At 43.3% G+C, this 25,418-nt stretch overlaps 1 protein-coding gene across 25 annotated transcripts in view; it reads left to right on the forward strand.

Moving 5' to 3' along the window:
• Window positions 1-25,418, forward strand: part of LOC125158394 (RAD52 motif-containing protein 1-like) — a 58,930-nt gene that overhangs the window by 9,509 nt on the left and 24,003 nt on the right. For 2 of the 25 annotated variants that reach the window (XM_047845340.1, XM_047845343.1), the window contains 5 exons: window positions 1,250-6,212; window positions 8,483-8,554; window positions 13,782-13,853; window positions 17,930-18,001; window positions 18,747-18,827. In XM_047845340.1, coding sequence (XP_047701296.1) covers window positions 1,250-6,212; window positions 8,483-8,554; window positions 13,782-13,853; window positions 17,930-18,001; window positions 18,747-18,827 — 5,260 coding nt within the window. Of the gene's footprint in view, window positions 1-957; window positions 6,213-7,820; window positions 7,867-8,482; window positions 8,555-13,781; window positions 13,854-17,929; window positions 18,002-18,746; window positions 18,828-20,574; window positions 20,720-21,446; window positions 23,192-23,212; window positions 23,361-23,563; window positions 23,736-23,851; window positions 23,931-25,418 lie in introns of those variants that run through there. The other 23 variants (XR_007149380.1, XR_007149384.1, XR_007149377.1 and 20 more) reach the window with 18 other exon arrangements.

Consider the following 25,418-nt stretch of genomic DNA (forward strand, 5'->3'; position numbering starts at 1 on the left):
ACCCAGATGACGGCATCTCATATATATCTTGCATGAATATCTTGCTGAAGAACTTTTCTGTAAATCACTCACATGGATGTCCTCAATTAGGGATTAAGTTGCCAAAATAATTTCTAAAAGAAAATACTAATGTGCCACATACAGAATGTTAAAAAAAAAAAAAAAAGGAGCAAAAATGTGTTTCATGTCATTGAGAGCTTAATTTGGGGCTAGATTTGTGAATTTTTTTTATTAGATTTTTTTTTTTTTTTAATGTTTATTTATTTTTGAGAGTGAGAAAGAGCGTGAGCTGGGGAGGGGCAGAGAGAGAGGGAGACGCAGAATCTGAAGCAGGCTCCAGGCTCGGAGCTGTCAGCACAGAGCCCGATGCGGGGCTTGAACCCATGAACCACGAGATTATGACCCTCTCTGCCACTCCTCCACTCGCACTCTATGTCTCTGTCTCTTGCTCTCTCCAAAATAAACATTTAAAAAAATTTTTTTTAAAACAACAATAAGCATTTATTCCTCAAAAAACATCTTTTTTAATGTTTATTTTGAAGAGAGAACAAGAGAGAGTACAAGCAGGGGAGGGGCAGAGAGGGAGACATAGGATCTGAAGCAGGCTCCAGGCTCTGAGCTGTCAGCACAGAGCCCAATGCGGGGCCCGAAGCCATGAATGGTGAGACCATGACCTGAGCCAAAGTCAGACGCTCAACCAACTGAGCCACCCAGGCGCCCCATTCCTCCAAAGGGACGGGGGGAGTGGTGGCCTTTGCAGGGTGGAGGGAGGCCTGGGCCCCAAGTGATTCTGGGAAAAGGGCCCGCTCTGGTGGTGCGGAGCCCATCTCCAGGGAGCTAATAAAGGTGGCGTAAATAAAGGGTGGGACGTAGGCGGGGGAGGGGCGCGCAGTTGCTAACAGTGCGCGCGCGCATCACGGGGCTGCCATAATGGTTTGGCTCCCGTTCGGGGCCCAGCGCCAGCACCCCACTCGCCTGGGTCGCTGCGCCCCGGAGCCTCCACAGGTCATGTCCCGGCTGCGCATGTTGGCCCCACTGCTTGTCCTTATGTGGCAACCGTTGTGGCTGCTGGTCCAGGCAGCTCAGCTTCCGGAGTGGGCCCTGGACCCTGCCCAGCTGACCGCCGACCCCATGGAGCCGGCTGAGCCCCGGTCTTCGCGCTCGTCTGATCCCCCACCCGAATCGCCCCAGGTACTTACACCCCCAGCTGAGCCGGTGGGCTTTAATTACCTGGGGTCCTCTGCTCCAGCCCAGATGTTGGCCCCGCCTAAGGAGTTGACTGAGACTTTGGTTCCATTCCTGGACACGGATTCCGTTGGAGAACTACCCCCAGGGCCAGATGAGGATCTGAATGACCAGCTAAGCCAGCATCAAAGGCTCCCAGAGGTGGTTCCAATGCCAGGTTGGGATCAGAATCAGACCATAGCTCCGCCTCCTCAACTCAAAAGTAAGGCTAAAACTGTAGGTTTAGATCAGGCCGAAGATCACCAATCGTTTGAAATACTTGTTCCATTTCTGGATAGTCAGAGTTCAAAGCCAACAAAGTTTATTGTTTCACCCCTAAACCTGAAGAAAGATCTAGCTCAGCATCGAAGGCTTGCCAAAGTTGTTGGAACTCCAAACCAATCTGCAAATAAAGAGCACCTACAACAACAGCTGCAGGATGATTATTTAGATTCCAATATGGGTCTCCTATATCCTGAGGAGAACCTACCTATGGGTTTCCCAGGGGGACCAGATCAACTTCCAAACTTCTCTGAGGAGGCTGAAATTCCTCCACCCTTGCAGAAGACCCCAAATCATCTAGAGTCCCATGAGGAAGCTGAATCTTTTTTGCCCCAAGGGGAGGCTCAGGCTCAGCATCCAGAGCCCCCTGAAGAGACAGAAACATCTCTACTTGAGCAGGAGGCTCCATCTCCGCGTCCAGAGTCCCTTAAGGATGGAAATTCAACAAACCCACAAGAGGCCCCAGCTGAGCCTTCAAGTACCCCTGAACAGGTCGAACCTTCTTCAGTCCAGCAGGAAGCCTCAGCTCAACCTACAGAGGCCCCCGAGGAAGTGGAACCTTCTCCAACCCCCCAGGAGGCCCCTGCTCAGCCTCCAGAGCCATCTAAGGACATCATATCTCAACTGTTAGCACATCATGAAGTAAATGTGCTATCTCCAAGTCAGAGTGAAGCTCAGAAGCCAAGCTTCCCCAATGTCACTGTTAAACCTCTGGATCTTACCATAACTCTAACTCAGCCTGCGGAGCACCCTAAGGAGGCTGGACCTACCCCAGTCCGGCAGGAGGCCCCTGCTCAGCCTGCAGAGCGCCTCGAGGAGGTTGAACCTACCCCAGTCCAGCAGGAGGCCCCAACTCTAGTTCCAGAGTTCCCTATCGAGTATTTAACTCAACTTGCAATAAGTGATGAGGTGACATCTCTACCTCTAGGTCAGTATCCAGATTATTTAATGTTTCCCAGGGTTACAGGTAAGCCTTTAGATGTGGAACTTACCACAACTCCGGGGCCTGATAAAGGTGTTGAATCTTCTATAGCCCAGCAAGAGGCCCCACCTCAGCCTCTTGAACATACTGAGGAAGCAGAACTTTCTCTAACCCAGCAAGGGACCTCGGGTAAGCCTCCAGAGGAGGTTGAGCCTGCAAGTGAGCAGGAGACCCCAGGGCAGCCTTCCGAGCCTCCTGGGGTGATTGATCCTTCTCTAAGGCAGCAGGAGACCCCAGCTCAGCCTTCAGTGCCTCCTGAGGAAGCTAAGCCTTCTCTAAGCAAACAGGAACCCCCAGCTCAGCTTCCAGAGGCCCAGGAAGAGGGTGAACCTTCCCCTCTCCAGGAGGAGGGCCAGGGTCAGCACCCACAGGCCTCTGAGGGGAGTGAACCACCTACAACCCAGGAGGAGTCCCCAGCTCAGCATCCACAGACCCCTGAGGAGGTTGAACCTTCTTCAACCCAGCAGGAGGCTCCAGCTCAGTATCCTCAGGCATCAGAGGAGGGTGAGCCTTTTCCAACCCAACCAGAGACCCCAACTCAGTATCCAGAGCCCCTTGAGGGGACTGAACCTTCTCCAGCCCAGTCAGAGGCCACAACTCAGCATCCAAATCCCCTTGGGGAAGTTAAACCTGCAACCTATCAGGAGGCCCCAAGTCAGCATCCACAGACCTCTGAGGAAATTAACCGTTCTGCCACTCAACAGGAAGCCACAGCTCAACATCCAGAGCCTTCTGGTGAACCTTCTCCAACCCAACAGGAGGCCCCAGCTCACTCTCCAGAACATCGGGTGGTAACAGTTTTTCCTCAAGGTCAGAATCAAGCTCAGCTCCTGCTGTTGCCTAATGTCACTGTTAAACCTGTGGATCCTTCAGTTACCATGACCTCAGAATCCACTAATGAGGTTGAAGCTTCTCCACTCCGAGAAGAGGCCTCAGCTCAGTCTGGAGTGTCCCCTGAGCAGTTGGAACCTTCTCCAATCCAGCAGGAGGTCCCACATCAGCATCCAGCTGCCCCTGAAAATGCTGAGCCTTCTCCAATCCAGCAGGGAGTCTCCACTATGCCTGAAGATCTTCCTGAGGAAATTGAACTTTCTCCAAGCCAGCAGGAGAGCTCCGCTCTGCCTCAAGTGCCTGTTGCAAGGATAGAACCTTCTCCAATCCAGCAAGAGGTCCCAGCTCAGCAACCAAAGCCCAATGAGGGGGTCGAGTCTTTTCCAGTTCAGTATGAGCATCCAGCTCAGCCTCCAGGGTCCTCTACAGATGTTGTAGCTCAGTCTCCAGTACAGCATGAGGTGACATTCTCACCTCCAGGTCCAGGTGAAGCTCAGCATCCAGTGTCACCTAATATCACAGTTAAACTTGTGGATCTGAGGGTTCTCATAAGTCCCCAGGCAACTAAGGAGGTTAAACCTCTTCCAGTGCAGCAGGATGTCCCTGCTCAATCTCCCCCTGCGCAAGTTGAATTTTTTCCAGCTCAGTCCAAGCGTCTTCCCCAGTCTCCAGAGTCCCCTGAAGATGAGTCTTCTCCAGGCCAACAAGAGGTCCTAGCTCAGCCTTCAGAGCCTCCTGAGAAGGTGGCACCATCTCCAGTCCAGCAGGAAACCCTATCTCTACCTCTCGAGCCACTTAAGGAGATAGAACCTTCTCTAACACAACAGGAGGTACAAGCTCAGCCTTCAGAGGCCCCTGAGAAGGTAGAACCATCTCCAATTCTGCAGCAGGCTCCCGAGCCCTCTAAGGAGGCAGAAACTCCTCCAGCCCAGCAGGAGGCCCCAGTTCAGCCTCCAGAGCCACCTGAGGAGGTTGTAGCACAACCTCCAGTCCATAATGAGGTGACGGTTCCACCTCTAGGACAAGAGCAAGCTCAGCATCCAAACTTGCCCAATGTTACTGTTCAGCCTGCTGACCTGGAGCTTACTGTAACTCCAGAACCTACTGTGGAGGCTGAGCATTCTACAATCATGCAGCAGACTATAGCTCCTCCAGAGGACACTGAGGTGACACCTGCCCATCCAGAGCAGGTCCAGGCTCAGCATCCAAATTTGACTGAAGTCAGAGTTCAGCCTTTAGACCTGGAACTGACCATAACTCCAGAACCCACTACAGAGGTTGAAACTTCAACCATGCAAGAGATCCCAGGTCACCCTTCAGAGCCACCTAAGGAGGTTGTAGTTCAGCCTCCACTGTTTTGGGAGGTGACAGTTCCAACTCCAGGTCTGGATCAAGCTCATCATCCATTGTCACCTAATGTAACAGTTCAGCCTTGGGACCTAGAGCTTACCATAACTCCAGAACCCACTATGGAGGTTAAAGCTTCTACAGCCCTGAAGAAAACTACAGCTCCTCCAAAGGACCTTGAGGTAACATTTGCACATCTAGAGCAGGTTCAGGTTCAGCATTCAACCTTGAATAAGGCCAAAACTCCACAGACCCCAGATCAGCCTCCAGAGCCGCCTAAGGAACTTGTAGCTCAACCTCCAGTATATCAAGAGGCAGCAGTTCCAACACCAGATCAGGATCAAGCTCAGTGTCTGTGGTTGCCGAATGTAACAGTTCAGCCTTTGGACTTGGTGCTTACTGTAACTACAGAACCCACTACGGATGTTAAACATCCCTCAGCCCTGCAGCAGACTACCGCTCCTCCAGAGGACCTTGAGGTGACATTTCCACATTCAGAGCACATTCAGCATCCAACCTTAACTAAAGTCACAGTTAAACCTTTGGACCCAGGGCTTACCATAACTCCAGAATCCACTACAGAGACTGAACCTTCTCTAACCATGCAAGAGACCCCAACCCAGCCTCCAGAGCCACCTAAGGAGGTGGTTCAGTATCCATCCCAACAGGAAGTGACAGTTCCTACCCCAAGTAAGGATCAAGGTCAGCAGCTAACATTGCCCAGTGTCACAGCTCATCATGTGGACTTGGGGCTAACCATAACTCCAGAACCTACTACAGAGGCTGAACTTTCTACACCCATGAAGGAGACTATAGCTCCTCCTCCAAAGGACCTTGAGGTGACACTTGCACATCCAGAGCAGGTTCAGAGTCAACATCCAAACCTGACTGAAGTCACAGTTCCACCTATGGACCTGGAACTTACTGTAACTGCAGGATCCAGTGTGGAGACTGAACCTTCTCCAACCACGCGAGACACCCCAACTCAGCCTCCAGAGCCACCTAAGGAGGTTGTAGTTCAATATCCATTCCAGCAGGAAGTGACAGTTCCAACTCCAAGTAAGGATCAAGGTCAGCGTCCAGCATCACCCATCATCCCATTTCGTCATGTGGAGCTTACTATAACTCCAGAACCTATTACGGAGGCTGAACATTCGACAACCCTGAAGAAGACTACAACTCCTCCCCCAAAGGACCTTGAGGTGACACTTGCACATCCAGAACAGGTTCAGAGTCAACATCGAAACCTGACTGAAGTCACGCTTCTACCTATGGACCTAGAAATTCCTGTAAGTCAGCAACCAGAGACAGGTTTTCCTCCAACAACTCAACATTCTGTGGTGCATTTTGTAAACTATACCTCAGAAAAGGCATACACAACTTTAACTTGGCAACCAGAACAGAATGCCACCACAAACCTCAAAATATGTGAGCGTTGTACCTGCAAAGATGAGACACTGTCGTGTGTTGGTCTCAGCCTACAGCAGAGGCTCCGCAGAGTGCCCGTGCCGGAGCCCGACACCTACAACGGCACCTTCACCATCTTGTAAGAATCGCCTTTACTTGTTTGTTCTCTGCCTCCTGCTTGACATGGCAGTCTCTTCCTCAATGTCGTCCTGGGCCTTCCTCATCTCCCCAACCGCGTTGACTGACTTTCTGTTTTTACCTTTTCTTTGTCAACTATCCCTTATCTTCATTTTCCTTTTTACTACTGTTCGCCCTTCTCCAATCTTTTACTTGTAATTGTCCTTATTCTTTTTCCTTATCCAATTTTTAGCCCCATTATTTTATTCCTTAACCTCTACTCTCCCATTTTTGCTCCATCCTCTATAATAGGATACAACAGAGTAGTGAAGAGTAGAGATTCTGGAACTAGATGGCCTGCGTTTGGGCCGAGGTCTGTCATCTATTAGCTTTGTGACTCAGTTTCCTTTTCTGTGAAATGGAAATTATGATAGTTACCACCTCATGGGATTATTGTGAGATCTAGATGAGGTAATACATATGAAGCACTTGGATCAGTGCCTGGCAAAATATGAGTGTTAGCTGTTATTATTTTGATTCCCCAGACCTCATCTTTGACCCCCGGCCTTCCACATACAGTACTCAGTTTGGGCCCAACCCAAGAGTAAGTACTATGGGCGCCACACTAGGATGCAGTCGTCTTCAGAACATGAAATGACAGGTGGGAAGAAAGGAAGTGGTCATAAAAAGGGAGGGGGCATGTAATTAAGTACTAAAAGAGGTACCATGGGTGTTGGAATTCAGCAGACTCTGTAATCAGTGGAGTATGGAGGTCAGGGAGAGCTGCATGGATAAGCTAACACTTTAGCTGAGACTTAAAGAGTGGCTCTGATGTGTTAAATAGAGAAAAAATGGGCATAAGCCTAGGCAAAGGCATGGCTGCAGGAGTGATCAGGAATCAAGAATTAGGTTTAGCAGTTAAAGATCCAATTACGAGAAACCTTGACTATCAGCTAGAGAGGTTTGAACGTTACATTCTGAGTTATAGAGAGCCACTGAAAGTTTTCAAGCATGAGATACAGACCATTGAAACAAGAGGATTATTTTCAGTTCCCCACGTAGGGCGATCTGGAGAGGAGAGCTTGATCCAGCGAGACCAGATAGAATGTTCTAACAAAACCTGGGAGTCAAGTAACAAGGGGCCGAATCAGAGTGGCTGAAAAGAGTCGAAAGAAAAGCCTTGAGAGCACTGCAAAGGAGGAAGTGACAAGATAGACTAACTGATGACAGTCGCGGGTGGGGTGTGCACGGGAAAGAGAAAACTCAGATATTACTCTGAAACTTCTGTCCCAGATAAGGAGAATGATGGAAGTTGAGGCATCTTTTACCAGGGAACGTAGAGCAACCAGAAGGCTTCAGGTTGACTGGAAATGTCCACCAGGCACATGTCCACCAGATGGGTATCTGTTTTGAATTTATTCCCGACTCCCCTGAAAAAAATGTGTATATAAACTGACCAGGTAAGCTGTTGCTGAGGGAAGAGGACAAAACTAAAGGTAAAGATTCAAAGTCATACGCAGAGTTAGCGGTTGAAACTGAACCTCAGGCATTTAATAGCTTCTTTTAAACATGTGTAATTCATGGATACATGAATTATCATGGATACTTTTTTTTGTTTTCAATGTCACAGGTATAGAGGATAAAACGTGAAAATCCCACCCCACCCTCCCTACCACTCATAAGGTAACTCCTGTCACCTTTTTGGTGTGTGTCCTTCCTTCCCATCTCTTTCCTTTGCATTTTTTCCTAATTTCCTAATGAGGGGATACTTTTTAATTCCTTGCCCAGTGATTTGTTGCTTTTCCCTATGCAATATGTCTAAGAAATCTTTCCATGTTAGTTCTTCTAATTTCTAACTTCCCTTATCCTTCTAACACCTAGAGAGGTTTCAGTAGAGGGCTTCTTTACATTTGTTTGCTGATAATGTACATTTTTTACCATTTTTTTCGTTGAATTATTATTTTCTCATTGATTTGTGGAAGGAACCATTTTAGACACATAAGTGATTTGGGGGAAAAAAATACTTACCTCCAGAGTAATTAACAGGCGTTATCTACCCAAGGAATGGAACAAATAGGAAGTTCAGGTTCTAAGGAGCTGCCTTGTTTGTGCCAGTGGCCCCACGCTAGCTCTTTATTAATTGCACCACCTGGGATGCTGATAGCTGCAGAAAGTAGAAAGTTGGCATTTACTGCATTGGAATATTCCCCACAAGGTTGCCAGTGATTCTCTTATTTATTCCGTTCATTCCTTTCCTACCTATTCAAGGATCTGAACTGTGTTTCTTCACAGAAATTTCCAAGGAAACTCTATTTCTTACATTGATGAAAATGTATGGAAGGGATACCGTTGGGCTGAGAAACTGTGAGTATATTCTCTCCAAATACGAATACAAAAAAAAAAAAAAAACAAAAAACTAACTGCATTCTAAGGTCCTTCTTGGTCCAGAACTTTGAAGTCAGTAGCTCTGAGGAAAGGTGTTTCCCCTTCCATGTCCCAACTCAACCTCTACCGATTGCAATTCTGTGTTAATTTTTTTTTTTAACGTTTATTTATTTTTGAAACAGAGAGAGACAGAGCATGAACGGGGGAGGGTCAGAGAGAGGGAGACACAGAATCTGAAACAGGCTCCAGGCTCTGAGCTGTCAGCACAGAGCCCGACGCAGGGCTCAAAGTCACGGACCGCGAGATCATGACCTGAGCTGAAGTCGGCCGCTTAACCGACTGAGCCACCCAGGCGCCCCATCTGTGTTTATTTTAAAAATTAAATTTGGCAGGTTCCCTTTAAAGTTAGAATCAATTTCAACTTATTTTCCATTATACAAGGAATACATGATTATAGTCTCAATATATAAAAATGAAATAACAGGGGGGCCTGGGGGGCTTATTCGGTTAAGTGTCCAACTTCGGCTCAGGTCATAATCTCAACGGTTTGTGGGTTCAAGCCCCACGTTGGGCTCTGTGTTGACAGCTCAGAGCCTGGAGCCTGCTTCGGATTCTGTCTCCCTCTCTCTCTGCCCCTCTCCTGCTCATTCATTCCCTCTCTCTCTCTGTCTCAAAAATAAATAAACATTAAAAAATTTTTTTTTGATGAAATAACAGATATAGTGAACACCTGCCTTATCTTCTAATCCCCCCACTGCTGGGATAGCCACTACTCTGGATTTAGTATATATCCTTCCAGACCTTTTTCCATGCATTTGCCTCTATACATATTTACAGCAAAGTAGGTTTGTTGTGTGATTTTCTTATCTTTTTTTTACATAAATTGTAACATCCTACAACTCGATTCTTTTGCTTTGTGGTATGTCTTAGACTTTTTTTCTTCCAGTACATAGAGGGTTACCCCATCCATGCAAGCTGCTGCATACTATTCCATAGTATGAGTGTATTACGATTTAATAATTCCCCTCTTGATGGATGTTTAGGCTGTGTCCAGTTTTCTTATTACATGCATTGCTGCATGGACCACCTCATACATGCATCTTTGTGTACGTGGGTGGGTATTTCTGTAGAATAGATCCCTGGAAATGGAATTGTTGGGATGAAGACGATGCCGATATATATACAATTTTAATTGCCCTCAAAAAAGTTGTGCCAATTTACACACCAATCCATACACCATGACAGCATTCATTTCCTCCTACCCTCCCACTCTTGGATATTCTCCATTTCTTGGCTGATCTGGTGGGTGAATAAAATGGGTCCCTTCTGAATTTGAATTTTTCTGATTACTTATACATTTAAGTATCTCTGTATGTTTCCTGGGCATTTGTGTTTCTTGTCTGAATTTTCTGTCCTTTGCCGATTTTTTTGTTATCTTTTTTTTAAATTGATTTGTAGAAAAAGTCAGTGTAGACACAAGTAATTTTGGAAACAATATTATACTCGAAGTAATTGGCATTTTTCATGACAGATTGTGTGTCATATCATTAGTTCAACTTGGGTAGATAAGTCATAAATGACTTCTGAATTAATAATAAAAGACATAACAGTCATAGTAATCTAAATGTAGGGATTATGATCCCCCTGAAGTAGATTCCCCCCTGCCCCTTAGTCTGATAACCTTACTGGTAAGAGACAAATGGTAGAATAAGGTAGTTGTTTTCTTATGAATTTTATGAATTTCTTAAATACTATATATAGTTTATATTTTCTCATGATAGTATCTAACTTGGAGATCTTATTTCCCAAACTTGTAAGAAAAATGAAAGTAATTTGGCACAAGAAACAAGAGAGAGTGGAGAGAGTGGGTAGGCTGGGGGACAGGGGTAGGAGAAAAACTTTGAATTGTGTATTATATACCTTTGGAATTCTGAGCCATGCAAAGATATATTACCTATTAAAAAATAAACAAATTAAAAAAATATTTTTTGAAAAGCATGTATTTGGTAGTTTATATACTAGAACATGAATCTGGTAAGATTTGATGATTCTTAAAAAATTTTTAAATGTTTATTTATTTTTGAGAGAGAGAGAAAGAGAGAGAGGGAGACACAGAGTCCAAAGCAGGCTCTAGGCTCCGAGCTGTCAGCACAGAGCCTGATGTGGGGCTCGACCCCACAAACTGTGAAATCATGACTTGAGCCGAAGTCAGACACTTAACCAACTGAGCCACCCAGGTGCCCCAAGATTTGATGATTTCTAATTCAGCTTGAGGGTTATGCCTTGTAAGACAGAAGTTTTTAAGTATGGGTCAATAGTCCCCTGGGGCAGGATTTTTAACCTTTTTTTCTATATATCAATTTTTTTTAATTTTTTTTTTAACATTTATTTACTGCTGAGAGACAGAGCATGAACAGGGGAGGGGCAGAAAGAGAGGGAGACACAGAATTGGAAGCAGGCTCCAGGCTCTGATCTGTCAGCAGAGAGCCCAATGTGGGGCTCGAACCCACGAACCGTGAGATCGTGACCTGAGCTGAAGTCGGACACTTAACAGACTGAGCCACCCAGGCACCCTTCTATATATCTATTGATGATCTGCAGAAGCTTATGTTCTTGGGATAATGTTTTCAAATGTATAATAAGTTAAAATATATAGGAAAAGGAAATTATGTGGAAATAGAGTTTTCAAAAATTTTTTAAAAAGATTAGTGATATAGCAATAAATCTGCTTCTGTTAGAATATTAAATAACAAAATATAATGGTAGGCCTACTAACTATTATAACTTCAAAGTACTGATGAGAATAAATGATAGTTTGAGATATCCACGCCAAATATGTGATATGAAAATATCTGATTTCTGCTGGGGACCAAATTAACTATACTAATCTGTGGTTTGTTGCCTACATTCATAATGGAAGGAAATGCTAATTCTAGTTAGAGGTTTGTGAAAATAGAGATGTGATTTCATTTTCCATCCAAGTTTGGCACCCACAAATTCAGTCCATTCTATTCACGGACCTGAGCCCTAAAGGGATGGTCTGCAAATTGAAATCGCATGCACACCTTTGCACGTATTCAAGAAAGTGCAGTTTTCTAGGGAAAGGGTCCATTCCATAGCTTTTATGAAATTCTCAAAAGGTTCTTGTCTCAAAAGATTGAGTCACAAATTGGGGTGGAGGTGGAGAAAGACATTTGTTTTCCTGTGAAGTTGTACTTATTCTCATAAATGATGATAAATGAATGATTTGTTTTAATTAAAAGCAGTATATTTGCAAATTGATACCTGTCACTTTCTGAATTCATTCAACAAATATTTATGGAGCATCTCCTATGTCCCAGGAACTGTTTTACATGCCAGGGATATAAGCTCAAGAACAAAACTGACCAAATATCCCACTTGTCAAGGGGTTTACAAATATATAGTATAAAAACAAATATGTAAATATAATAAATACATATCATCTCAAGTATTGGTAAGAAATCAGTGGCCAGATCTCTCAAGTTTTCTAATTTATTCAACAACCATTTCTGCTGCTCATAGACTGAGTTTTTTTACTAATGATAATGCTTTTCATTCATATAATCTTGAGTTGGTTCTTTTTATTAGATGTACTGTTTACCTCTGTCTGAGGATGTATTAATGATGCTATTCTAAATTTTTTATAGTGTTTATTTTTGAGAGAGAGAGAGAGAGAGAGAGAGAGAGAGAGAGAGTGAGAGACAGAGTGCAAGTTGGGGAGGGGCAGAGAGAGAGGGAGACACAGAATCTGAAGCAGGCTCCAGGCTCTGAGCTTCAGCACAGAGCCCCAGTGCAGGGCTTGAACCCATGGACTGCAACCTGAGCCGAAGTCGGATGCTTAACCGACTGAGCCACGCAGGTGCCCCATTAATGTTGGTATTCTCAAATCCTTTTGTGTTTTCTCTGTTAACTGTGTCATTGACTATAAGCTGTTATATTTGTTTTTTATTTTCTGTCCTGAATAGAATTGGCTTTCTCACTCCATTTGGTCATTCCTGAGTGCAATTTATCTTTGTAGTTGAGATTTGACTTGCTTCTGTTTTCTGGTCCTAAGGAAGAGGTGAAATGAACCACGGGCCTTGTTATTGGTGACAGGTCCCCCTGAGAGTTAAAGAAGAGGTGGGAGGTGACTTCTAATGGCTAGTCAGAGTGTATACCCTTCCTCCAGGGTTCTGGGACCCTGCCCCCTTCTAACACCAATGGCTCCTGCCTGGAAGAAAACACCCTTTGCTGCCAGATCCAAGGAGGAAGGATGTGGGGTTGATGTGCTGTCCTTGGTCCTACTGCAGTATCCCAGCTAATCACCCTGTAGGTGGCTCCAAGGCATTTCTGGTGGGGAGTGTTTGTGGAGCTACTCCCTTGGCTTTGAGCTAAGGTTGTGGAATTTCTAATTGTATCTTTTCTAATCATTCTTAGGGACTTTGGTGCAGTTTGGAGTTTGGTAGAGACTTGGCATGTTTCAATCTGCCAGCTTGAAATAGCACAACCTCTCAGGAAGGCAATTTTGTACCCCTGTTAAATCCTGGAGAACCTTAGGCAAATGTGTACTAGGATATAAACAGAAAAATGTTCAAAGCAGCACTGTTTATAATAACTAAAAATTAGAAAAATCTAGTATCCACCAACAGTAGAATGAACAAATAGTGTTACACGGGTATTTATACTTATTAAACTGAGCATTTATGTTATGTGCATTTTATGCACATCTTTAGTTCTCACAGATATTTTTTAGTTGGGGAAAAAAATTAGATGGCTTCACTTGTAACACTGATATGGTTATAAATAGGGCTTCCACAATAACATTTGGGAAAAGAGAGGAGGAAGTGGCAGTTCTGTCCATGTTTTTGCCACTCAGGGCTGGGTTCTAACAGAGATTTTGTGATCCAGAGAGTAGGCATTAAATGCACATTTTGGTGTGAAGAGTGGATAGGGGTGTGTGTGTGTGTGTGTGTGTGTGTGTGTGTGTGTGTGAGAGAGAGAGAGAGAGAGAGAGAGAGAGACAAAGGAGTATGTGAGAAGAAAAGATTTGAATCAAACAGCAGAGATTGCCATCCCTACATTAAATAAGAATTAGTGTATTTGGTGGCACCATTACCCAGGTTTCTCTCACATCTAGCGGTCCTGTGTAGCAAATAGTTGTAGCTATTTTGCATTTTGACCCAGAAATGACCTTTTCATTTTGCAGAATTCTCAGTGAAAATTATCTGACCGAATTACATAAAGACACATTTGAAGGCCTGCTATCCCTCCAGTATTTGTAAGTTAATCAGTTCATCATTTATTATGAGTTTTTAGTTATATTATTTATTAAAAAATACAGGGTTCAAATTAGATAATTGCAGCAATTTCTTCTAACAGTAGAATTCTATAATTCTCTCTATTAAATTCTATAACTCTGTAAGTCTGTGGGGACCCAGCCCATCTCTAGCATTAAATACCTCCTATGCATTTTCAACTTCTTAATTTTATAGACAAGATATAGGAAAAAGCCCTTCAGTTGTAGAGGAAAGGGGGTAATGAGGTCTGAGCAATTATGGACACCCATATGAACCTTGTTATGTAAGTGTTCATATACCATCTGCCTTTATTTATATTTATTACTTCTGGCCCATGGATCAAATCCTGTGTATGGTCTGTCTTGATACAACCTATGAGTTCAGAATGATTTTCATGTTCTTAAAGGGCTGTAAAAGAGAAAAGAAGAGAAAGAAACAGAGAATATGTGACAGAGACCGTATATGGCCTGCAAAGCCTAAAATATTTACTGTCTGGCCTTCACAGAAAAGGTTTGAAAAAGTTGGCTTAGTAACATGAGAGGAATTGAAGTTAACCTCAAATTGTCACCTACAAGACAAGAGAATATAGAACACTTACGTTAATTTGAATGCCATTAACCCAGAATTTTTAAATAATTTAATCTAAATTAAATATTTAAATATTAAATATTTAACTAAGCAGGTGAATTATGTAAGCAGTATTACCAAGTACATATTAAATTATCAAGAGAACAGATTAAGGATTTCAGTGTGGGAAATTTTATTAGTTTATTTTTTTATTATTATTTTTTATGTAATTTATTGTTAAGTTAGCTAACATACAGTGTGCTCTTGGCTTCAGGAGCAGATTCCTGTGATCGGTGTGGAAATTCTTAGGCCACCATAAAAATAGATGTTTAAAATGATGGTTAAGAGGTTGGGGCTCCTGGGTGGCTCAGTTGGTTGGGCGTCTGACTTTGACTCAGGTCGTGATCTCACAGTTTGTGGGTTCGAGCCCCGTGTCGGGCTCTGTGCTGACAGCTCAGAGCCCGGAGCCTGTTTCAGATTCTGTCTCCCTCTCTCTCTGCCATTCCCCCCTCTCATGCTCTGTCTCTGTCTCTCTCAAAAATAAACAAACATTAAAAAAATGATGGCTGGGGCGCCTGGGTGGCGCAGTCGGTTAAGCGTCCGACTTCAGCCAGGTCACGATCTCGCAGTCCGGGAGTTCGAGCCCCGCGTCAGGCTCTGGGCTGATGGCTCAGAGCCTGGAGCCAGTTTCCGATTCTGTGTCTCCCTCTCTCTCTGCCCCTCCCCTGTTCATGCTCTGTCTCTCTCTGTCCCAAAAATAAATAAACGTTGAAAAAAAAAAATTAAAAAAAAAAAAAAATGATGGCTAAGGGGCACGTGGCTGTCTCAGTCATTAGAGTCTGCAACTCTTGATCTCGAGGTTGTAGGTTAGAGCCCCATGTTAGGTATAGAGATTACTTAAAAAAAATGAAATCTTTAAAAATATAATGATGGTTAAGTGGTATAGTTAGAAATGTTTACACTAAACAAACATCAGAAATGCCTCTAACTTCACTAGTTACAGAATAAACATCTCTCCAGCCTCATTGTCAAGGAAGAAATGTTTTCATATAGCTCTGTACATTAGACATACAGAGATACTAATGTTCTTTGCTATGGAGGTTCAGTGTTTATTCTTTGCCCATGCCATCCAAAGCTGTGTATTCCATTAATCTTTTTTAAAAAAATTTTTTTAATGTTTATTTATTTTAGAGAGAGAGAGAGAGAGACAGAGTATGAGCAGGGTAGGCACAGAGAGAGAGGGAGACACAGAATCCGAAGTGGGCTTCAGTCTCTGAGCTGTTGGCCCAGAACCCGATGCGGGGCTCAAATTCATGAGCAGTGAGATCACGACCTGAACCGAACGAAATCAGATGCTCAATCGACTAAGCCATCCAGGCGCCCCTCATTAATCCTTATTAATGATGTGCTTTAGAAAATAGATTCTTCTTGCAAATGTGGAAGGCTTAAGGGTAGTGAGTAAAAAGAATCTCGTATGACACTAAAAATCGTCCTTCAAATTATCAAACCTTCCAAGTCTTAGGGGACAACCACTTTGTATTGGTCTTCTTGGCTACCTCTGCCATCTGGGTTCCAAACGTTACAAACACAGTTTGGAGAAAAACAAAAGAGACAAACTGCGCAATGGATTGGGCCTTTCATTACTTCTACTATGAGGTACTTTGTAAGCCAATTATTTCATGTTAGGTGAAGTGTTCTCATTCATTCATTCAAAAAAAAATGTGAATCAAAACCTAAAAAAGAATGGGACAGGCCCTATGCCCAGTACCATAGGCACGCAGATGGTTAAGACAGGCTTCCCACCCTTGTAGGAACTCATGATTTCACAGGGAAAATCAACAGAAGCTTCAACCATAACGCATAAGCACTAAGTGGATGATGAGGCACTGACAGAGTGCAGAAGAGGGAGCCACAAAGTCATAAAACCACATTTCTTTTCAGTCATTTTGCTCCTTCTACTCACTACCCAGCTGTTAATTTATTTTATAAATATTTGAGTTTGTTCTTTGTCCATGCATCAGTTTTAAACACAGTAGACAACGCAGATGAGCAAGACTAGTCCATACTTTCATGGAGTTTATGCCCAGAGGAAATGGAATGCCAGAATAACTATATTGAGAAGAAATTGGGGCACCTGACCGGCTGAGTCAGTAGAGCATGCGACTCTTGATCTCAGGGTCGTGAGTTCAAGCCCCAGGTTGGGCGTGGAGTCTACTTTAAAAAATTCAAAGAAGGAGAAGAAGGAGGAGGAGGAGAGGGGGAGGGGAAGAAATGGATTTGGGCCATGAGAAGTATAAGTTGTTTTTGGAACATAGAAGAGGGGGGAAGACTTCAAGTTGGATCAGGGAAGTTACTAGAGAAATGCTGTTTGAACAGAACCTTGAATGGCTATGACGTATCATCGGATAGACATCTTGGGAAGAATATGCTTGCAAAATAGAGTGAGTGAAAGGCAAAATGCAGGAGAAATTTCTTTGGTATCTGTAGAGTAGGAAACTAGAGCCAGATTTAGGATTTTGAAGGCCTTGGATAATATGCCAAGCTACCGTGTTATCACAGCAGTGCTCTAGGACAAACTTTAGACTGCACCAGGGTCACTTGGAGGCCTTGTCAGAACACAGGTTCCACCTCCACAGTTCCTGATTCACTCAGTCCAGAGTAGAGCTGAGAATTTGCATCTTGAGTAAGTTCCCAAGTGACTCTGATATTTGAGAACCACTCCTGGAGAATTAATCTGGTGACTGTGTGCAGTATAGATTAGAATGGGAGAGACCAGAGATGAAAATGCCAGTCAGAAGATGGTGGTACCCATGTAGGTGGAAAGTGAGGGACTCAGCTGAAATCAATGCAAATAAGAGGGTCAACTATAATCAAGAATGGGTGTTTCCAAAAAAAAATCCAGTACCATGTTGTTTTTTTGTTGGCCCCACTTGCAACTGAAGCAGTTGATAAATTCATAGACTGTTTAGGCAATGTACAACCAAAAATAAATTTCTATTAAGATGATAATATAATTCTGAGTTCGTTCAAAGTTAGGTATTGATTAGAGGAGTAACTTCTTTTCAAGTTAAACGAAAAGGTATCTTTTATCTCCTCTGGTATTGACTTGGTGTCGAGAAATAGAACTAAACCAGGAAGGTGTGCTAATGTGAGAATATCCCTTTTAATATTAGAAATTATATGTGGAGATCTTTGAGCTCATAATTTAGAAATTGATGAGGCCACAAAAAGTCATTTAATCAATTCTTCTGCTCTCAGGAAAGATTACTTCCAAGATCTATCAAGATCTATAGTTGTATGTTTTATGTATGAAGATCACAAAGGTGAGACTCTTAAGAAAGGTGAGGGCAGGGTTAGGGGCTCTGGAAGGTTCAAATAACAATTCCTAATACTCAGAGTTTAGCCAAAAGCTACTTATTCAATACTATCATCCTACTAATTAGATATCTTAGAGCTAATTGAGGCAATATTTTCCTTTTCCTTTTCCTAGAGATTTATCCTGCAATAAAATACAATCTATTGAAAGACGTACATTTGAATCACTACCTTTTTTGCAGTTTATGTAAGTTACAAATATAATTTCATTATATTTGGAATTTTTATTAAACTTAATTGTAAACCTCTTTGTTATTCACTTTGAATGAATGAAACTTTATTAGTCGAAAGCTACTAAAATTATGTAGCAAATCTTTTCTGTCTGTGGCAAAGTTTGGTGTGAGAGTTATTATAGAGATCAGAGTGAATCGTTCTAGAGCAGCAGTTCTCTGCCAGGGTGATTTTGCATCCAGGTGACACTTGGTAGTGTCTAGAGACATTTTTGATTGTCAGACTGTAGATGTGCTCCTGGCATCTAGTGGGTGGAGGCCAGGGCTGCTGTCACACCCTACAGTTCACAGGGCAGCACCCCCCCCCCCCCCATAACAAAGATTATCCAACCATAAATCTCAACAGTGCTAAAGTTGTGAAACATTTTTCTAGAGAAATAAACTTACTTCTCTAGAAAAAAATACTTACTTAACACAAGTATTTATTGAGCATTTACTGATTTGTATCTAATGCACCACATGTATAAACATGAAAGTATAAATCTTTCATGCAGATATTTTTTTAAAAAGGCTATTTTTTTAAATAGTGAGATTTCTTTAGTGTATGGAGAGAGTATTGTGGTTATGTTTCGTTATCTATAAATTAGAATCACTGCCAAAGGATAAATATTCTGAAAGAATATCTTTTTTTTCTTCTTCGTTTGTGTCTTGTTTTTTGTTTTTTGTTTGTTTGTTTGTTTGTTTGTTTTTTGGTGTGTGTAGAAATCTTGGTTGCAATTTACTCACCGAGCTGAGCTTTGGAACATTTCAGGCCTGGCATGGAATGCAGTTTTTACACAAGCTGTAAGTGAAATAGAAAATGAATACATGTTAAAAAAAAAAAAAAACTACATGTAAAAATATCATACAGTGACTGGTTAGGTGTGTGTTAATAAACCCAGTATGAATTCTGGAAAGTAGGTCTTAAAATCCATTTTTTTTTTCAAATGAGGAAACTAAGGTACAAAGAGGCCAAGAGACTTGTCTTAACTCCTAAATGGCACTCTCTGCCCTCCCTCGTACCCAGCTTTGTGTGAGCAATGAAAGCCCCAAGCAAGTAACACCCAAGTCAGTATTATCATGGGAATTCGTGACAGTGATGCTTCCCCAAGGTGTGCATGGTCCTTGAAATCCACTTTTGAATTTAACTTTGATTCCGGCTCATGTGCAAGTTTCCTATGCAAAAGAGAACTTCAAAGAACTAAGTTTAGCACAGAGTTCTCCAGGCAGCAACAGGTGTGGGTGCTTCCTCAGCCATCAGGAAAGCAGAAAGAACTCCTGAATACCTGCCGCAGGGCACTGCTCTCCTCCATGTGCTTTCTTTCCTGACCACTCTTCAATTAAGAAGTGTGTTATTCCCTTTCAGCCGGAACATTCTGTGATTTCTCTGTAAAAAAGCAAATCATACTGGGCATGTTCAGTGGCCTGAGGGGGATTTTTAGACTCAAGGTTGAAGACCCTCCTCTAAAGCAGACGCTGGAAAAGACTGTCTTACTGTCTTGTGGTTCAGAAATCCGATTTCACAGCTTATCTTCCGTTAGATGAAAGTGTTTACGGTGTGTCTGGAGCTGGAGTAAGTTCCTGCGGGTGCCCAAGAGCAGGGGCCTCCTCTCTCCTCTCATTAATTTGCTGATGCCTAACTTGGGGAAAGAATACCGAGGGTCAGTTTTTTGTTTCGCCAGCATGCCAGAGAACGGGCTCATTGAGTTTCTCCACCAAGAGGTTTTAGTGGTGTCAATATAATGTCTTAAAACTCACCACCTCTACTAAGCATCTTATAACACCAAGAGTCTCTTCTAAGAATCTGAATTTCATAGTTATGTAGGCAATACAGGACAATTAAATAGGGTGGAATCCGTTGATAAGAATGAATGAATTCATTGAAAAACAATCCGTGCCACGCGCACTCTATGTCGACCATGTACTAAGTACTGGGGGTACAAAGAATATACAGGGACTGTCTCCAAGAATCTTTCATACTGGAAGGAGAAAAAGATGGCCTTTTTCTTGTAATTTACTAAGATATTTGTAAACTGATGGAAACTCCTGTCTTGCCCCACTGAGATCTCTATCAGTTAACCATTTGTTTCCTTTCCTTTCCTTTGTCCTCGAGCAGCCAGAATCACACATATCCCACCTGGGGCGGGGGCATGTGCTAACTTGTATTTTGCCCTCAACTTGCCCCATGCTCCCTCATCAATCTTACATGACAGAAAAAGGTAATTAAAGAACCAGAGCTAGCTGGTATTGAGAATAAATTAATACTCATGTCATGTGTGTTATGCCCAGAATTCGTGATCCCCAAATACCTCCAGGGTGCCGAGTCCGATGTAAAAGCAAAAGAGCCTTTATTGGAGCTAGCTCGAGCTCAATCCCCTATCTGCACTGAGGCAGCGGTGAGATACCAGGGAGAGAGAGCCAGTTTCAAAAGGGCAAAGGTTTTATTGGGGCCTAGTGGCAGTTGGTGAGGTAATGGCTGTGGCCTCAGCTGATTGGCTGGGGAAGGGTCCTGGGGAAGAGTCCTGTTAGGCAGTTGAGGGGTGGTGGTTACTCAAGGGGAGGAGGTGTGGTCAAGGTGAAGGACACAGAACAAGATGGAGTGGGCCGGCGTAGGCCCGCCCTTTCAATGTGGTTTGAATAGAGCTGTACTACTAAAACGAATTCACAGTTAACTTCCAAAAAATTATCACAGTACAGTAAGTGTGTATCAGAGGCTGGGCTCCTTGTTTGGGGCCAAATTTTCTTTTCTTTTTTATTTTTAACGTTTATTTATTTATTCTGAGAGAAAGAGAGCATGCGCAGGGGAGATGCCATCCCGTGAATTCAGTCACGTTATTACCTATGTGACTTATTACTGGGGTGTTTATAAGTTGAAACAATATTTTCTCCAGCATTAAATAAGTTTGTAAACCTGTTGGGCCCCAGCTGAGGTGGATTTATCTCGAACTGACTGAAGCTTAAACTTCAGGTCTCCTCACTTACATAGGCCCCTTCCAAAGTCTTGGGAGGGACCCTGGCAATTCCTGTTTGCATAATTTTGCATGTTTTGATGAGGCAGGATTTCCCAAAGTAGATGAGGTTCAGACCCTACAAGGCCTTGATTCACCCCTGGGTTTCAGGTAACTATATCTCAGTAAGTTTTTTGAATGAAGCCTCTTACGTTATTGATAAACACTGAGTGAACACGTTAGCGGTGTGGTAAAGTCTATTTTGAATCTGAAATCCACCTCAAAGCCATGCCAAGAGTTTATTGATAAGGTACCGCTTTTTGAATGGTAGTAATAATCCTGTTTCTTTCAGATGAAATCAGGAATGAAATATATTATGGAAAACCAACAGTGGTTGATAATCCTAAATGTTAAGTATAGTTGTTTTTTTTTTTTTCCTGACTTTAAAGTGCTTCTCCTTCATTCACCTACACAGGTCCAGACTGGTGGCTTATTTTAAAAAATTCACTTCATTGGTTCTAACAGTACGAGCTCCATGATTTTAGAAGCTGAAGGACTCTACGACGTAGAAAGGCCGTACCTTCTCGGGATAGAGCACATTCACATGCTGGCTCGTGTGTGGCGCATCAGTATTGTGCCAAGAACATAAGCTCTAAGGGAGAATAAGGAAAATCTAAGCCTTACCCCTTTTGAATTATTGTTGAGAATATCATTGAGGTAGGTGTGGCCACCCTCTGAAGGCAAACTCGAGCCGCAGTCACAGAGACGCCCTAACGCTCCCCCAGTCAACCGGCATCTGCTTCCTTTTAGACAGCTGTGTGCCCACAAAAGTTGACACACTTCAGGATATTGTCATCGCTTTTTGGTATGTACTGGAAATCCTGGCAGCTTCTTCTCAGATTCGGAAAGGCATAAACGTTAAGGATGAAGATAACAACTCAGGGCTGTCCTTTTGGGGTGATTTAGGGTAACTTTTATTATTTTCCGTGTGTGGTAGTTCAAAAGCTTTGCCATAGTCATACCCAACTATTACTTTTCTTCTCCCAGCTGCATCTGATTCTTCCCACGTATATACCAAGGCATCTTCTTTCTCTGGGAAGCATGGTAGTTGCTCCTCCGCCCCATATCATTTCTTTAATACCTACCTCTATTAGGTATTTACTGCGCTCCGGCACTATGCTAAGACCTTTCGCTTGTGCTGCAAGTAAGACAATGTGTCTTAAACTCTTAGAATAGAGCCTGGCACGTGGGAAGTGCTCCGGACGTGGCCCCTCACACGGCACTTCATTTTCGTTTTTCCAGCAACTCTTGTGATACAGGTAGTAGTATCCTCATTTTGGGGATGAGGAAGTTGAAACTCAGAGACATCGGGTGACTTGCCTAGGTTCACACTGTCAGTAAGTGACAGAACCACTTCAGAAGCTTCGCGAGTAATACAATTCCGCATTCCCTGGCACTAGGTAGGACCTGAATGACAACTGGCCTTTTGGGCGTCGTCCCTTGGAGTCAGCTTCTCACTGGAATAGGACCTTTCGAGCAGGGAGCTCCTTTTCCCTATCCTTCTGGAGCTCCTGGCCATGCCACCTATGGGCATCCCCAGGCTTCCTGCTCACCGCCTGGTGCAAATATCACATCGTCACTGCTAGGCACCCACTCTGTGCCCAGCCTTATGCTAGGTGCTTTGCACATGCTCTTTCCTTTGATCCTCAAGTTGCCTTATGAGGTAAATGCTGCTAAAAAGACTCGGAGACGTTCGTTACTTAAGTCCCTTCACCAGGAAGTGACAGCCAGAATTCAGACCTAGGTCTGCCTGATTCCAGGGCCCTCGCTTCTTGGGCTGGTCCTCACTGCCAGAAACTCCTCTTCAAGGCTATTCTCAGAACTTTAATTAAAACATAGGCTCACCATTTCAGATTCTTTAGGCTTCGCCCCTCCCCCCGCCCAACCCCTGAGAAAGGATTTACGTGATGCCGTTAGATGTCTTGTATTGAGGAGCTTCACATGGGGAGTCATGTTCTCATGGCTCATGGACCTATGTAGATGAATAAAGGAAAGGGGTTATTCTATCCCCAAGTACTTCAAACATACTGGAATAGGGTCTAGATCACTCTACTTATTTCTTCAACTGCTTTCCTCCAAGGAGCCAGTTTTCCCTCCATGCCTTGGGATTCCAGCATAGAGAGTTTGGAGTTTGACCTATTTGAAATTTATTTTCACTGCCTGCTTTGGACATTTTTTCAGCTAAAGCCGTTAGGATTTCAGTACATTCAGGACAGTGGTGACAAGCTTCAGTCCTCAAGTCTTCTCTGTCTCCTCAGTTAATGGAAAGGAAACGTAGCCCATCTGTCTGGACCTCTGTAGAAGAATTTGGAGAAAAAAAAAATAACACGTAAGGAATGTTCCCTTATTTTGTGAGCTACCTTTAGGCTGTCCCGTTGCTCTGCAACAGAAAGCTTTTGCAAAAATACTTGAGTTTTCCTCTTCAAATAAGATACAGTTTTTTAAAAAACAAAATCTAGAACAGTATTTCTTCAACTTTGATTATGAGACAGTCTTTGAGGATAACGGTTGTCATGTTTTACTCCCATAAAGATAAGCCCACGAATATCCAAAAGCCAATAGCCTGAGTCAGCACACCTTTTATCTGTAAAATGAGGGAATTGAACGGAAATGGAGATGATCTCTAGTGCAATGTCCACCGTTCGTTCGTATCGCAGTCTGTGGAAAAACAGTTGCTGTCGGTCCAGCAGATGTAACCTGTCGGGTCAGTTCTCATTCTCCCCTTGGCTCAGGCACAATAGCTCCATGAAGAAAAGGCGGCACTAAAGACAGGAGGAAATAGGATAATGTGGAGTGGCCTGTATTTTGTTTTCACTACAGGTAAACACGGGGCATTCATCTCAGCAGGAGGGCTGCCTGGGTAAGAGGAAGCACTGAGCCGATGGGTATAAGGCCATGGGTGAGCTACCAGGAAAGAGGGGGGGACAGTGGGGGTAGAGCACTGAGATAGTTGGGGGGAAGGATAGCAAACTACTAAATTGTTTTGGCTGCATAATTCGTCATAGTCTTTCTTAATAGGGAGCCGGGGGTGGGCGCGGGGGGTGGCGGGGAGCAGTGGGCAGGGGAAGACACGCACGTGGAAGAGCTTACTTGCACAGAGCCCACCAGTAAGCTTGTAGGTATTAATGCCATTTTTATTTTTTCAAAGCCAAAGGACATTCAGAGCCTCAAGGTTGAGGAACTGTGTTTAACCAGACATGTGACACTCACGTTCTTTCTCTTCATAACATTGTCTGACTGGATATTAACTAGTGTTACACAAACCCGACATGTTAATGGGCCTGACAAAACGTAGAAGAATGGGCTGGAATAGGACGAATAGGGGAGTTTCCAAGGCAAGAACAAAAATGCATGGCTCCCAGCCGCACCTCTAACTCCCTCTGACCTCCGTTGTGGAAGAGTTTGAATCTTCGCTCCCCTTTTCTCCACCTACTAACATGTTTGATCTCCTGGCAACTGGTTCTCTATTTATCACAACATGGTTCTTTTTTTTTTTTTCAAATTGAGATATAGTCCGCATAATAGAATATGCAACATTATAAAGTATATAGTCCAATGGTATACTTTGATAGACAATAATCACTGCTAATTCCAGAACATTGTCATCACCCCCCTCAAAAGAAATACCATACCCATCAGCCTTTACTCCCCATTCTCGCCTCCTCCCAGGCCCCTGGCAACAACTAATTTACCTTCTGCCCCTATGGATTTGCCTATTCTGGACATTTCGTCGAAATGTGTGTCTCGTTTCTTTCACAGAGCTTGTTGGCTTCCAGATTTATCCGGTTGTAGCATGTTTCAGTACTTCATTCTGTTTTTTAATGTTTCTTTATTTTTGAAAGAGAGCGCACACACAAGCGGGGAAGGGGCAGAGAGAGAGGGGGACAGAGGATCCAAAACCACAGAGCCTGATGTAGAGCTCGAACTCATGAACTGTGAGATGACGACCTGAGCCAAAGTCAGATGCTTAACCGACTGAGCCACCCAGGTGCTCCAGTCACATTTTGTTCATCCATTCATGAGTTATTGGACATTTGGATTATTTTGACTTTTTGGCTCTTATGAATAATGCCGCTATGAGTATTCATGTACAAGTTTTTGTGTGGTCATATGTTTTTAATTCTCTTGGGTACATACCTAAGAGTGGAATTGCTGGGTCATGTAGTAACTCTATATTTAACCCTTTTGAGGAACTGCCAAACTGTTTTCCACAGTGACTACACCATTTTACATTGCCACCAATGTATGAAGATTCTGGTTTCCCCAAATCTTGCTACCACTTATCATTGTCTCTCTGTTCGATCATAGCCATCTTAGTGAGTGTAGAGTAGTATCTCATTGTAGCTTTGATTTATATTTCCCTAATGACCTAAGACATCGAGCATCT

This window comes from Prionailurus viverrinus, unplaced genomic scaffold (assembly GCF_022837055.1).
Source record: "Prionailurus viverrinus isolate Anna unplaced genomic scaffold, UM_Priviv_1.0 scaffold_35, whole genome shotgun sequence".
Lineage (NCBI taxonomy): Eukaryota > Metazoa > Chordata > Mammalia > Carnivora > Felidae > Prionailurus > Prionailurus viverrinus.